At 44.6% G+C, this 15,389-nt stretch overlaps 1 protein-coding gene across 1 annotated transcript; it reads right to left on the bottom strand.

The window, feature by feature from the left end:
* Window positions 1–1,364: 1,364 nt before the first annotated feature.
* LOC148023265 (zinc ion binding protein) lies at window positions 1,365–13,752 on the bottom strand. Its single transcript, XM_087696307.1, has 4 exons — window positions 13,421–13,752; window positions 2,464–2,659; window positions 1,871–2,350; window positions 1,365–1,754 (listed from the first exon to the last, which is right to left on the bottom strand). The coding sequence occupies exons 1-4, from the start codon at window positions 13,588–13,590 to the stop codon at window positions 1,566–1,568; spliced, it is 1,035 nt and encodes a 344-aa protein (XP_087552433.1). The 5' UTR covers window positions 13,591–13,752; the 3' UTR covers window positions 1,365–1,565.
* Between the last annotated feature and the right edge of the window lie 1,637 nt (window positions 13,753–15,389).

The following is a 15,389-nucleotide window of genomic DNA, read 5'->3' on the forward strand; positions in this document are numbered from 1 at the left end:
AAGACATATACCACTCATCCTTGTTCCCTTTGTTATTTTGCCCAAAGATCAACCTTAAAAGTATTTATTGCCAACTACTATCCATCCCATTTTGCTTTGTATAGCACACAATATGATGTTTATACATCCAAAGAGCATGAGGGCAAGGGTGGAACAAAAGGAAAGTATAGAGGAGGAAAGAAATTTGCCAAGCTAAATGAAACACTCATCATACATGAGAGCATCATTTTCTTTGCACTTAAAGAGGGGCCAAAGAATGAGTGTGATTCTCCTCCATGAACCAAAAAGCTTACAAGGGTTTCAAAATGAGAACTTAACTTTCTACCTTCCATGTTGGGCTAAGATGCCACAAGTTCTTAATTATTGTGAGCCAAAGTCCTTTAGTTTGTACACTTGACTTGGCTAATCAAGAGATTTCTATAAATCAAAGTTTCATTTTTCATGTTGGAAAGTATATATCTTGTCGTGGACAGTTAAGGATAAGAATTCAAGTCATGTCAACCTTTTGTGCCATTAAGCTTCCACTTTTATGCCTACATAAGGGTTTGCAAGACAAAAAAATGCAATGCGCCATGTCATCTTAAGACAACATAGATGCAAAAGAACAAATAGGTACATAAATTGCAGTTCATTACTCCCATCAATTGACTACTACTAGAATATTGATTGAGAATTTTAGTTTTGATAACCTCTCCATTGGATTTGCTTTGTAATTCTAACTTGCATCATAAATTTTCTCTACCCAAAAACAAACAAGCATTCATTACATATGATTAGTAGCTTAAAGAATTACCCATCTTATTCGATATATATGACACAAATGAACTTGAAAAGTTTAGTGAGTAACATAGGGCTCTCACTTGGCTTCCTGTGCTTGTACACCAATACCAGTCAACTTCATCCAAGGAATGCAAGGGCGTGTGACTATATAGATAACAATCTGAAATGATTGATAATGCACAAAAAAAAGGAACAATTTACATGACATAGAAGATCTAGAACAATCAAGAAGGCAACCACATCAAACACGTTGCACACTACAAGATAGGTATTGTTAACATTGACAGTAAATGCATGAAGAACTCCCTACAGAAACCAAGTAAAAATTATCTTGGGAAAACCATCAATCACTACTATGAAAACAAATGTAGGCACTCATGCTGATGCACTAGCCAGAACACAACAAAACCATCATTGATTAACAAAGTGCATGCCAATAAAAATAGCCCAACTGATTCTCTACTAGACTAGAACTACAACGACAAAAGCGAATGCAGACGCTCGTACTGATGCAAAGCCAAGTAAAACCAAACCAACATGAAAAAATGCATCTATATCCATACTATTCACAGAGAATCCCAAAATGAATACAGATTAGACTCCATGAAACATCCATACGAGTTGAACTGTAAAAAAGAGTTGCCCAGTTGTCAAACTGTGCATTTCAAATATGGAATACAAGCGCTTGGTCAGGGGGGCATCTTTTGAAGCAGCAAGCAATGTACAAGACCAAAATATTGAATACAATTCTAATAATTCTTGTTACCAATCAGTTTTTTGTGACATTACGAACCCACATAAGGGGTCATTGTGGCTACTGGTGGACCATAAGAATATCTCCATTGACTGCAGGCGGCACACTTGTCTGAAGACAAAGCATTTTCAAGAGTGCAAAATTTACAGTTCCAGGTATTTGGCTTTTTGTTGTCACTGGATCTAACTGATGAACATGCAGCACAAATCAATGCAAGAGGCTGCAAAAAGATACCATGAGCAGTTAGCGAGCATATCACAATATGACTCAGCACATGAAATTGCCCATAGGGAAAATAAACAAATTGTTGAAGCCTGAAGGTCACATGGAGCTTACCGGGTTCAACAATGTACAGGCTCCACATTCCCACATTGATTTTGAAGCTTCACCAAGATCAGGCCCTCGGTCTGAGGCAGCAACCACAGATACAGGCTCTCGGCTCATAAAGTGGGACCCATAAAGAGTCTTAGGTCCCTCGGAGGCCGGTAAGATGGCATTTTCCCTTTCTCTAGCTCTCTGCAGACCATCATCTCCAAGTGTATCAGGTGCAGCACACCAAAGATCATCCCTCAACCTCCTTTCTGCAGCCATAGCAGCAGCCTGAATGGGACTCAGGGCTTGCATAATTTCACTATCACCACCAAGGCGTCGTGGTCCACTCGGCATAAGCAAGCCACTCCGAGCTCTTTTTTGAGCAGCTGCAAGGGCAGCCTGCCGCATGTTGGGGTTGTGTGCATACCCACCTAATCGTCTGCCTGGAGCATCAAAACCTTGACCAGTACCACTTATTCCTTTCATCATCAAATCCTCACACTCCTACATGAACATGTGATTTCAGCTTTCAGTTAGTACACAAACAATAGGAGATCGAACCTTTGATATTGTATATATATATTAGATTGAACCTTTGAAAATTATACACGTCCTACCTTGGTGATCTCATCAAGTAGCTTGTAAAATTGTGTGTCATGAGGTCCATGGACATTGTGGGTTAGCTCATGCAGCATGGTATGAACTAGTGATTCATAGGGGAGAAATTCTAACTCCCTCCCTGGCTTGCGCAGCCTTATCCTGATTTCTTGTCCCCCTCCTATGTTCAGGCCCAAAAGAGAGGGATTCCCAGGACTGTTAGAGACAAACATATTCATCAGTCAAATGGTCATTTCAAAGTTTTTAAGTCTAGTTATTACTTATACAAGAACACTCTCTTTTTAAATAGATAAATATACGATAACGGCATAATTAGATATATAAGATTCTAAGATACTAAAGCCGGAGAGCCATTGATAACATTGTGTCTTTGCATAAAAGAGCCAATGGTTATAAGCTTGCATATCAGCAAAGTTGTTAAAGGATTACCCAAAAGTACAAAGAGATGGCCATCCAGCTAAATTGCTGGTGAAAGAAATGCTGTAGAGAATAAGCCATAATGACTCATTTCTACAAACCCTACCCACTGATCTCCTGTAAACAATAAACCCTAATTGTGATCTACTATAATAGAGAAAGGAGAAGAAAAAGAGTGATTACCGGTCCAACAACTCAAAGCACTCTCCTCTTGCTGTTCATCACGAAAAATCAGCAAGCTTAGGCTGCTCCAAAACAGCCAAAGAAAAAGAACGAAGGAGAGCCCCAAATAGCCAAGATCAAGTTTCTAAATGAATAACCACCTGCTCCTTAATTCGATCTCATTTCTTATTAAGGGCTAATTAATGACTTGGTTATTAATCATAATTGAGTTGCTCACTGGACCAAACTTAAGCTTAAGGCCTACTTAATAGGCTAGTGCCCTGAGTGAGCTACTGTCAAAAGTGGTGCAGCAATGGAAGCATAAACATGTGCTGAAATAAACTGCTGAACACAAGACAAAAGAAAAGAAAGAGAGAACACAATACAAATAAGAACTCAGATGTATGCTCCGGAAATGGAATCCATATACCAAGACATGAGACAGTACAAAAGCAATGTGAGTCACCGGCTGTGGAGGCACTGACACATGCTCCCTCTCCCCAAGAACTATCAGGTGATGAATGAATGAGGAGGAGGGAGCCTGAGAATATATAGGCCAAATAAATGCCATAAAATATGATTGGTCAGCCAATATTAAATGCTGGCCGACTGGCTGTAAATAATGCCAAATCCCCATAAATACTGACAAATAAAATGCCTAAAATATCTCTAGTACCTAGACCTGCTATACCACATGTACAGACTCAGCCATAAACTGACTAATCTGCTAACACCCTCTCTCAAATCATGGGCGATCTGATACAATACAATGTACAATGACAATGTCTCATCATAGTACATACAACAATGTCCATCAGAGTAGAACCATGGATACCCAAGTAGTGGGTGCGCAAGCCACCACCAAGGTGCCTCGGAGAGAACCTGATGTCAATGTCGATCATACCAACTCCTAAAAATAGAGAAGAATCATAGCAGTTCTCATGTCCGCCAATGATGCATCTAATGTAGCACACATGACCACCCTATCACCAATGCCGCAACGCATAAATGACCATGAATTCCCGTCCTTTAGCCAAACCGCCAAAGTGTCCCTTCATGTGTGAGCTCCAGATAAAAGCCACCCGCTCTCTATCAAATAACCAGCCCATCATGAACCTAGATGTCAATCCCAACTCCAAGATTTGTACAGGCCAGACTTTGACTGATGCATCAGGGATATCCCTTTCTAGATCCTGTGCATCTATATAGAAATATAGATAAGGCACGGTTGCCCCATCTCACCACCCTCTCACACTCCCTCTCTGGCACTGGAGAGTCCTGAGGAATGACCACATCACCACCACTAGAAAATAGTTGAGAAAGGGGCCACCAATCCCTTCCCACAATTTGAAGAAGAGGATCCCTTCCGCACCTTGGACTTCACCTTGGCTAGAGGATCTGAGTCGAAATCTAAGGCAAATGATGACTTGTCGAAAGAGTCCACATCCCGCTTTGTCCTTTGCTCCTTTTTCTTCTTGGAAGCCGCTAATTCTTTGCAGTCCTTCCATAAATGACATTTCTTGCCACAGTGGTAACATTGAGCCTTCGACTTCTTTGTCTTCGAACCCCTCTCTGAAGTTGCAAAAGCCTCATGGGAATCTCCATGTAGCGGATCATCAATGGATGTGCATGGAGAAGCCCTGTAGAGGATTAAGAAGAGAAGTAGAGAAAAGAAGGTATTTGGAGAGTAAACTCAGCCAAAACATGAGCATAGACTGCAAAAAAACAAAAGTTCACATACAATATTACCCAAAATCTAACCAAATTAAGACAAAAGCTACTGTAAAAAATCAAAAAATCAGTCAAAATTTGTTAAAAACAGCAAAAACAACCTAATAATGCACGCACCCAGCTAGGAGGAGATGCAAAGGCACCAAAACGCAAGCTGAAACGGACATGCAAGCTGCACGGATACTGACGCCAACAAAAAACACAAGTAAAACAAGTCGCCTAGTTGAAGCAGCAGCTGCCTAATCTGCAAGGGTGAAAACAATCCTAAAATCAACAAGAAAACACAACAAGAGCACTAATCCTGAAATCTGATACCATGTCAGAAGTGGTGCAGCAATGGAAGCATAAACATGTGCTGAAATAAACTGCTAAACATAAGACAAAAGAAAAGAAAGAGAAAACACAATACAGATGAGAATCCATATACCAAGACATGAGACAATACAGAAGCAATGTGAGTCACCGATTGTGGAGGTATTGGCACATGCTCCCTCTCCCCAAGAATTGTCAGGTGATGAATGAATAACGAGGGAGCCTGAGAATATATAGGCCAAATAAATGCCATAAAATATGACTGGTCGACCAGCATTAAATGCTGACCGACTGGCTGCAAATAATGCCAAATCTCCATAAATACTGACAAATAAAATGCCTAAAATATCTCTAGTGCCCAGCCTGTTGTACCACATGTACAAACTCAGCCATGAACTAACTAATCTGCTAACAGCTACTTACTAGGCAAAACTTTCAATACAACTCAATTCTAAGCTGCAAAATTCCAATTTAATTTAAGTTTTACATTGCATGTTGTTCCTTTTGCCCTATTCTTGTACCACCATCACAAGTGTTGTCATCATTATTCAGCCTGATCCAATGCCCTCATTGATGCCTTGGGCTGCATACAAGGACTGATCAGCCCTCATTGTATTCAGCTTTCCTTCATTGTTCAATGCAGATTTCGCTTCTCTTCCTAGTTTCTTTTCTATTCTCCTTTTCTCTCTATGTTCATGATTCTCTTCCGTTGCGCACTCTCACAACATGATATCATCACCTACGTGAGGACACCAAGTTTCTAGTCAAAGAGGAGACCACACTATTGCCGAAAACTCAAATTTCAGCCTGTTGTTCGCTACTGTAAACGCAATTTTTTTGCATTTCACAAGTGACATTCAAAAGGCGAGAGATCCACAACTCTCTTCTTGCAAGTGTTGCCGATTTTCCCTTCATTCAAGCTCTCCTACAACAAAACACAACAACCTTTGTGTGTTTACAAGTTATACAAAGATGTCTCACCCCCAGTTCCACAACTTCCATCAATTAAATCATGACCCTGAACTTCATTATAAGATTGAGGGCTACAAGTGCATGCTCACCGTCTTGTATGTGGATGACTTGATTATCACATAGACTGACTCCCAAGAGATTAATCAAACCTGAGAGATCTTGAGATAGAAGTTGACATGATGGATCTAGGCATCCTACATTTCTTCCTTGGCTTGGAGATCTATCATATGGCACAAGGCGTCTTCATATCCTAGCACCAATGCATCTCCAATGTACATTCGGAGTTTGATAAGGCCAAGAGTCAACCTATTTCTTGCTATATGGACCTAGACTCCAAGCTTTTGACTACCAGAGATCCCCTTCTAGATGCTACCCGTTATATGTGTCTTGTTAGTTCATTGATCCAGCTCATTCACACTCAACCAAACATTTCCTTTGTGGTGGCATTGCTGCCTTCTTTTATGAAAACTTCTACATAGGCTCACCGAAGAGCCTCTTGACTCCACATTCTTCTTATTTATTTATTTTATCCATGATGAGCATACCATAGATTCATTGTAATCACCATTTTAGTCTCCATGTCATTTTGGTTGTTACTAGATGTTAATATCTCTACATATATGAATGCTCACACACACACATATATATGCATGTGTACTATCTATACACATGTATGTCTGTTTGCATGCATGTGGGTGTCTATACATACATACATACATACATCATGGCCTTTCGATCTTTAAAACCATTCTTATGATTTTTGTATTATAGATGCTGTCAGAGTGCAGCGGTGCGGAAGCGTAGGACTGAGAGAGAGAGAACGCAGAGAGAGAAGGGAGAGAAAGAGACAGTGTACACTGAAGATCTGCTGTATAAAGAATGCTGAATACAAAGATATACACGGGCGCAGTGCGCTGGACTGCGTGTCTCCACCTCGACGATGCGACCTGCTGTCCACCTCGAAGTCTGCTGCAGTCTGCACTGTCTGCTGTCAGAAATCTGCGAACAGAGACAGAGATCTGCACGGCACCGGTCTGTAATCTGCGACAGAGAATGAATGCCAAACTGCTGAAAACGTCAGCAATAAATAGGCAAAAATCTGCCTAGGATGGGGCGCCAAAATAGGGCGCAGCCTGATAAAAATCAGCTGCAGGCAGTCGGACTGCCACGTGGCAGTCCGACTGCACAGTCCAACTGTGCAGCTGGACTGTGCAGCTGCTGCCTGCTGCTGCCTGCCTGAAAACAGGCTATGATCTCTGACACCCCCTCTCAGAGCCTGGACAGGGCAGAAGCCTGAGGGATCTGGAATGTTGCCGAAGTAGAGCCTGAGGAAGCGCCTTCGTAAACAAATCCGCAAGATTATCCTCCGTCTTGCAATACTCCACAGTGATGGTCTCATCCAAAAGCTTTTCTCGGATGAAGTGGTACTGGATCTCAATGTGCTTCGTCCGGGCATGAAAAACAGGATTCCTCGCCAAGGCAATGCAACTCTCATTGTCACGTCGCAGCAATGTAGGACGAGTCTGGGGGCACCCAAGCTCCTCCAACAGTCTCCGAAGCCACACAACCTCGCATGTGGTGGAAGACGCGGCCCGATACTCCGCCTCAGTAGACGAAAGGGCTACCGTGGGCTGCTTCTTGCTACTCCAAGAAATAACACCTGCACCCAAAGTAAAGCAGTAACCTGTTGTAGACCGCCTGTGGTCCACGTCACCGGCCCAATCCGAGTCGCTCCAACCTGCAAGTACAAGATCTGACCCATCTGTCCCTGCGGGGTAATGAATCCCCAAATCAGACGTCCCCCTCAGATACCGAAGTATCCTCTGAGCAGCCTGCCAATGCACCGTCTTAGGTTCACTCATGAACCCTGCCAAGAGCCCAACAGCAAAACATAGATCAACCCTGGTGTTGAGAAGCCAAATCAAAGACCCTATCAACTGTCGATAGCGGGAAGCATCCGCCAAAGGAGAAGCTGAGTGGGAAGTGGCCTTCCAGTTCGGATCCATAGGAGTAGAGAGGGCCCGACAATCTTCCATCTCAAAAGACACCAAGAGCTCCTGAACATATCTCTGTTGGGAGAGAAAGATCCCCCTCTGAGACTGAAAAATCTCATGTCCTAAAAAGAAATGGAGTAGCCCCAGATCCGTCATCTCGAACGTCCGATGTAAAGCTGACTTTGTCTCCTGGACCTGCTGTGCATCATCACCTGTGACAATCAAATCATCAACATATAATACAAACAGCACACAACCATCCTCGGAAGTGTGAACATACAGCTACGGATCGGCCTTGGACCGCCGATATCCCAACTGAGTCTGAAGGAACGAATCAATCTTCTCGTTCCAAGCTCGCGGGGCCTGCTTGAGACCATACAGGGCCTTCTTCAACCTGTAGACTTTCCCATCTGAAGAACCAAAGCCAGGAGGCTGCTCAACGTAGATCTCCTCCTTCAAATCACCATTCAGGAAGGCCGACTTCACATCCAGCTGATAAACAGGCCATTTCCTATGGCCAGCCAAAGCAAGAACAGCTCTAATGGTTGCCATACGAGCTGTAGGGGCAAAGGTGTCATGACAGTCAATACCTGGGCGCTGGGCAAAACCCTTAGCAACAAGGCGAGCCTTGTGCTTATCCAAAGTACCATCACTGAGATATTTGGTCTTGAAGACCCACTTGACTCCAATCACCTTCTTCTTCAGGGGGCGTGGCACAAGTGACCAAGTGCCATTCCTCTCAATAGCCTCCAACTCAGCTTCCATAGCTTTCTTCCATGGTGCGGACTGTAAAGCCTCCTTCACGGAGGTGGGCTCTCGATCCTGCATAACGCGGGACATCAAACAATAATTGGAGCACACAAGCTCCGAAGAATGCGCCTAGTGCCTCCGTGACCGCCGCGGACCATCCTGCGGTCCCCACTCCTCAGGAACCCCCTCGATCCCTGAATCACGGAGTGTGTCACGGGCCCAGCGAGGAGAAGGCCGAACCTCCCCTCGTCGTTCTCCATCAGTAGAAGACTCTGGAATGTCCACCAGTGGTAACTCCTCAGAAGGATCCGGTGGAACAGTAGACTCTGTGTCAGAAACAGAATCATAATCAAACGGCACAGGCTCCAGTGGAACTGTAGAAGGAGCCAAACTCTCCCCTGGATCTCCAAGAAAGGGATGCTCCTCACCCGTTGAAGAAGCCGGAACCTCCACAAACCGCACATCACGGCTAGTATATACATCCCGCTTGACGGGATCATAGAGTCGGTAGCCTTGGAACTGGGAGCTGTAGCCAACAAATACCTGTTTGCGGGAAGCCGCTTCGAATTTGTCACGGTGAGCTTTGGGAATGTGAACATAGGCATCACACCCAAAGACCCGAAAGTAAGAAACATCTGGCTTCGATCCAAAATACGCCTCAAATGGAGTCATCCCTTCCACGGCCGAAGTAGGAGATCGGTTAAGGATGTGGACTGCAGTAGCCACAGCCTCGGCCCACAGAACCTGAGGGGTCTGTCGGTGCTCCATCATGGTGCGCGCCATCTCGATCACACTGCTGTTCTTCCGTTCGAGAATACCATTTTCTTGTGGAGTATTCGTATTGGCAAACTCCTGGTGAATTCCTCTATCTGCACAAAACCGAGCAAATTCATTAGAGACAAATTCACCTCCCTTGTCGGATCGCAAGGTCTTCAACTTCCGGCCTGATCGGTTCTCCTCAAAGAGAAGCCAATCCTTGAAGTGCGAGAAAGCTTCTGATTTTAGTGCCAAAAAGTAGGCCCATGTCATCCTGCTATAGTCATCCACGATCAGCATGAAGTACGAGCTCCCACGGAGGGACTCATTCCTCATAGGGCCACATAGATCCGTAGATACTAACTCCATCGGTGAAGTAGACCGCCGCGAAGCGGTATGGGGAATGGCATCTCTATGCTGCTTCCCCCGTATGCAGGAGACACATGGCTGCTGGCTCACCACTATATCCGGCAACCCTCGAACAAGCTGTCCCCGTGACGCCTTCCGAAGATAGTCATAGTTTAGGTGACCAAACCTAGCATGCCATAATTCAGATTGTGACTGTGAGGTAAGAAGAAGAGTAGAGAGGGCAGTGGAAGACTTCAGTTTGTAAATGCCGTTCTCCTCATATCCAGATGATAGAACCTTCCTCGATTCACGATCAAGGACTCGCACTGTAGAACTGTCAAACTCCACCAGAAGACCAAGGGAGCAAATCTTATGGACTGAAAGGAGATGGTACCCCAATCCTGGTACATGCAAAACCTCTGAGGTATGGGTGCCACCTCGTCCATCCGGAATAAGCTGCATCTTACCCCGACCTGCAATAGAAACTGAAGAGCTGTCTCCAATGAGAACCTGCCCACGCGAAGGTCGCAGCTGGGCAACACCATCCGATGAAGGAGTCATGTGCCGTGAGGCACCACTATCAATAATCCACTCTCGAGATTGGGAAGCCGCCATCGCAGCATCAGAAGCATTCGGTGAAGCGTCCTCAATGACAACTAGATGTAGAAATGCAGCTGATGAGGGTGCAGCCACCGCTCCAGAATCCTTGGTTTCCTTCTTCTTGGTGTCCTTCGAGTCTTTGTCAGGGCAATCCTTCTTCCAATGGCCAATCTTTCCACAAATATGGCATGTGGAGTCTTTGTCCTTGTCCTTCTCCTTGTCCTTCTTAGACTTGTTATCCCCCTTCTTCTTCTTTTGGTCCTTCCCCTTCTTCTGAGAGGCTTGACCTGTCAACGCCTCCGTCTTGAAAGCATTCTGTCCCTTTAACTGTTCCTCTTGGTCCAAGACCATAGGAACCAACTCCTCCCACCGAAGAGTAGACTCTCGCCCTGAAGCAATAAGGGCAAAGTAAAATGTACCGAATCGTGGCGGCAACTGGGACAAGAGTGTAATCGCCATGTCTTCGGAGGAGATCGGCTTCCCCGCATTCTGAACCTGCATCTGTAGCTGCCTTAGCTTGTTAATGTGTTCCCTGAGCGAAGAAGACTTATTGACGGACAAGGTCCGCATCTGTACCTCCAAAGAAACCCTCTTCATCAGGGTCATCCGATTGTACATTTGATCAAGCTCCAGCCATATCTCACGAGCCACCGTCAAGTGCTCGATATGAGCGATCACAGCTGTAGTGCATGATAGAAAGAGAAAGGATCGAATCCTGGCATTCAGTTTGTCCCAATGAGACTGGGCCCTGGCCAACTCCGCACGAGCATCGGAAGAGAGTTTGGACTCATCTCTTACCGAGGGCCGGTCAATATCTTCCTGTACCAACTCCGCCAGATCATAGGACTCCAAAATGGCCAACATTATAACGCGCCAAATGCGGTAGTTGTCGCCGTCGAGCTTCTGATCTGTAGGAAGAGCCGGTAGGACAGGCACCTTCCGGTCCATAATCGCCTGGAACTCCAAGTCCATCTCTGTAGACATCTTCACCTGCAATGCCTTCTCAAACGCAAAAGCAGCCCCCTCTGACTGAGTAGACTCAGCCTGCTAAGGCTCTTCAGCGTCCCGAAGCTCCTTCACCCGCCGGAGGCGATGAAAAAGCAAAACCTGCACTTTTAGGTTGAAAACTCAAACTTTCTCCGCGACAAACAGCAGTAAACAGCAGCAAATCCACCACCTGTACTCCTTTCCTGTGCGCCCACACTCGTTTCAGCCTTGTTCCAAGGCGCAGCCCTCCTGTCTGCCCTTAAACGCAAAAAACGCAAATTTGTGTCGCGATGGAAACTCCTCTTCAGGTTGATTCTGCACTCAGTCAGCCCTCAAACACTGCTCTGATACCATGTCAGAGTGCAGCGGTGCGGAAGCGTAGGACTGAGAGAGAGAGAACGCAGAGAGAGAAGGGAGAGAAAGAGACAGTGTACACTGAAGATCTGCTGTATAAAGAATGCTGAATACAAAGATATACACGGGCGCAGTGCGCTGGACTGCGTGTCTCCACCTCGACGATGCGACCTGCTGTCCACCTCGAAGTCTGCTGCAGTCTGCACTGTCTGCTGTCAGAAATCTGCGAACAGAGACAGAGATCTGCACGGCACCGGTCTGTAATCTGCGACAGAGAATGAATGCCAGACTGCTGAAAACGTCAGCAATAAATAGGCGAAAATCTGCCTAGGATGGGGCGCCAAAATAGGGCGCAGCCTGATAAAAATCAGCTGCAGGCAGTCGGACTGCCACGTGGCAGTCCGACTGCACAGTCCGACTGTGCAGCTGCTGCCTGCTGCTGCCTGCCTGAAAACAGGCTATGATCTCTGACAGATGCTAGTTCACACTTCAGGTAAAAGAGAGATGACCTTTACAAACTGGCAAAATCCATATACATGTACATACACACACATATAGAGGATGTTGTTCCCCTCGTTTCTATTCTGGAACCTTAGCCAACCCTCTCATTCCAAGGGGCCCCATTCTTGTTCCTATTTCCTATTTCATGCTATGATGGTTAGTCATTTACACTTCATGCAAGATATACCTATGATTTTTCCATAATGCTTTAGACCTTTAACTAGACCTTGAGATGATCAAACATAGACGACCCCAATTTAGCTCATCCTGTTCACAAACCCTGCTGCCTCATAAATAGATGTTGTAATTAGGCATCAAATCCGTTCTCTCTGCTGAGTTCGAATTGGGCAAGCATACAAAACATTACAACAAACCTTCACGAGCAAATTTGTCTCAATGTACACCTGCTGGCAGTGGTTTTCTATTGTACACATTGTGCGTGTGTGTGTGTGTGTGTGTGTGTGTGAAGCATTGCATTTCTTTCTTTTATTGTCTCCTATATTTGTTGCACATGCTTCCCATATAGTATGGAAACACTGACAACTGATTTTTTGTCCTGTATCACTGTTCATATGTCAAACGGACTTGTAGCTTGATTTGATCCTTCTTGAAATTTGTGAAACACATCTTTCCCTCTTGTGTTACCAAGCACGAACATTCAAAAACATTTTTAATCCTATTTCAAACAGACCTGTTCAAATCATTCTTGGCCTTCAGCAAATGGCAAGCAATCGATTCATTTGTTTGCCATTGTTGTTCAGGTGGAGATTTAACTAACCCACAAAAGAGTATTACCTTCTAAAGAATATGCGCCTTGTGCCAAGGCTGTGAATCTTTCTAGCTCTTGAAAACAAGTCAGCTATGGGGAAACGCTTCCATAGCAAGGTCGATCTAAGAAACATTAGGGCAAAACTCCAATTGCTAAGCATGAAAAGCAAGAGGAGCGCCACAGATACAGAGACAGGGACATCGAGGGGGAGGGGGACGCACAGAGAGAGAGAGAGAGAGAGAGAGAGAGAGAGAGAGAGAGAGTGTGTGTGTGTGTGTGTGTGAGAGAGATTTGGGCACATACTAGAATTCTGAGAGCAACATGACTCTCCATTTCCGCTTCCGCATAATGGACTGCACCTGCTTGGCTATCTTCTCCAGCAAGCTACGGGCCTCTGCATCACGAGCACGCCCTAGCGTCTTGAACTCCCAGACTTTGGCCAGGTCGCCGCCTTCAATCGATGCTATCGGCATGTTTCTGTTCCTCACCTTCTCAACCTCGGGAGCGGGAGACACATACAAGGCTGCCCCCAGCAATAGGCTGTGCCTATCAGAAGCACGAACGGGGAAATACACAAATGGGGCGGATTGACAAACGCGCACACACGGAACACCATATAAGAGGCTGGAGGTGTCTGTCAGTCAGTAAGGACAGACGGGTCACGGAAGTTCGAAAAAATATACTGGCCATCCCTGGAGGCTGGCGTCACACATACCGGACATTATTTATTCGAAATGTAACATTGTAATTTATAAGGTTCATTTCATGAGTCCACATACATGCCCCTCACCAGTGGTGTTTAGAGGGGCCAAAAGGGCATCTCTGTGCATATAAGGTGATGTGAGGGTATATAATAACTTGTCATAATGGCATCGTACACACACACACTCACTCACTCACACACACAGAGCCCTTCAATATAAGGCTAGTGCCACACTGCCCCATGGCAGTGAAGAAGTTTTTCTCCCAGTAATTGATAACCCTCAACTCACAGTGGTCAACAAAGGGGTATGCTGCAAGGTATGTTCCAAAAGAAGAGAGGAGAGCGGCTTGCATTGCTTACGGTGGCAAACTCTAGTCCAATGATTAGTTGGGTGTCATATTTGAAGGTAAAGCCCACAAAGTTCGTAGGTAAAGCCCACAAAGTTCGTAAGAGTAGCACACTCAACCCCCTAAGCAATAAGTTTCTTGAAAGAGTCAAGAAATGTTGAAACAAACACTTTTCACTTAATGTGATCCAAATGTGGAGGGAAATATGCACTAAGATCTAGAAGGCTACTCCTTCCAACAAGCTTAACCTAATGCTTTGAAGGACCTTGTTTTAAAAACTTTCTACAAGGGATAAAGTAGGAAAGTATTGTTTGTCACAAATGCTCAAACTAGGGAAGGCCTTGGTTCTATTTTGAAGCTTCTAGAAGTTCTTAAAGAAGGTTCTAGAAGATTCTAAAAAGATTGCTCCTGTCATTGCTTATGTCGATACTTGCATCATTGCTTATGCAAGTGCTTGCATTAATAGTGTTTATGTCATTGTTAATGGTATCAAGGCTTTCATCATTACTTATGTCACTAATACTTGTGTCATCACTTATGTCAATGATACTCTAGAAGCTTTCCTTATAACCTTTGTAAGCTCTAGTATAAGTAGGGGTAGGGTTACAAGCCCTCAACCTTGCCAAATTGTTACGACCACAACAAGTGGTCTTCAAGACTGTGGATCAACACTCTCAAAACTTTAAGACAATAAAAGTCAACAAGAACTTGATTCAAAAATGTTCTAGACGAGTGCTTGATCTCATTGTGATGCCAGGAGGCATATTCCACGGTGGATTCCGTGAGGTTTTACGGTGGATTCCGTAAACTTAGATGACCGGGGCTCATACGCAAAGAGGATTCTTTGTGCGAGAAGTTGATGGGGACGCCTGTCCTTTTCGGGCGTTTCATTAATTTAGTGTGTACATGGGTGATTCCATAGCGGGTGATTCCGCAAAATGCATATTAAATTAATAAACGTTTATGAGTTTAGAGTGCGCACTCATAATAAATTAAGGTTAGGATTTATTTCTAACCAGTTGATTTATTTATGTAGCTGAAGACTGCTAGGTATTCACTTTTGTCGGTTTAATTGTGTTATTTTACTAACGATTGTGAATGCTTCAGTTGATGTGTAGAGATAGCAGGAGTGGCGGAGGAAAGCATTGGAGTCTAGCGGGTTTCCGACCTTTGGATATATTTTGATAGGCGCCACGCCTATATTTTGATTATGTCTATAGAG

This window comes from Lygodium microphyllum, chromosome 16, assembly GCF_053477565.2.
Source record: "Lygodium microphyllum isolate KBCC chromosome 16, Lygodium_microphyllum_v1.1.10, whole genome shotgun sequence".
NCBI lineage: Eukaryota > Viridiplantae > Streptophyta > Polypodiopsida > Schizaeales > Lygodiaceae > Lygodium > Lygodium microphyllum.

Excerpts from the sequence above, each read along its gene's own strand:
- LOC148023265 (XM_087696307.1), bottom strand. The coding sequence starts at position 13,590 with ATGCCGATAGCATCGATTGAAGGCGGCGACCTGGCCAAAGTCTGGGAG. Across the intron at positions 2,351-2,463 it reads TACTTGATGAGATCACCAAG|GAGTGTGAGGATTTGATGAT; the intron begins GTAGGACGTGTA and ends ATGTTCATGTAG. Across the intron at positions 1,755-1,870 it reads CCTGTACATTGTTGAACCCG|CCTCTTGCATTGATTTGTGC; the intron begins GTAAGCTCCATG and ends ATCTTTTTGCAG.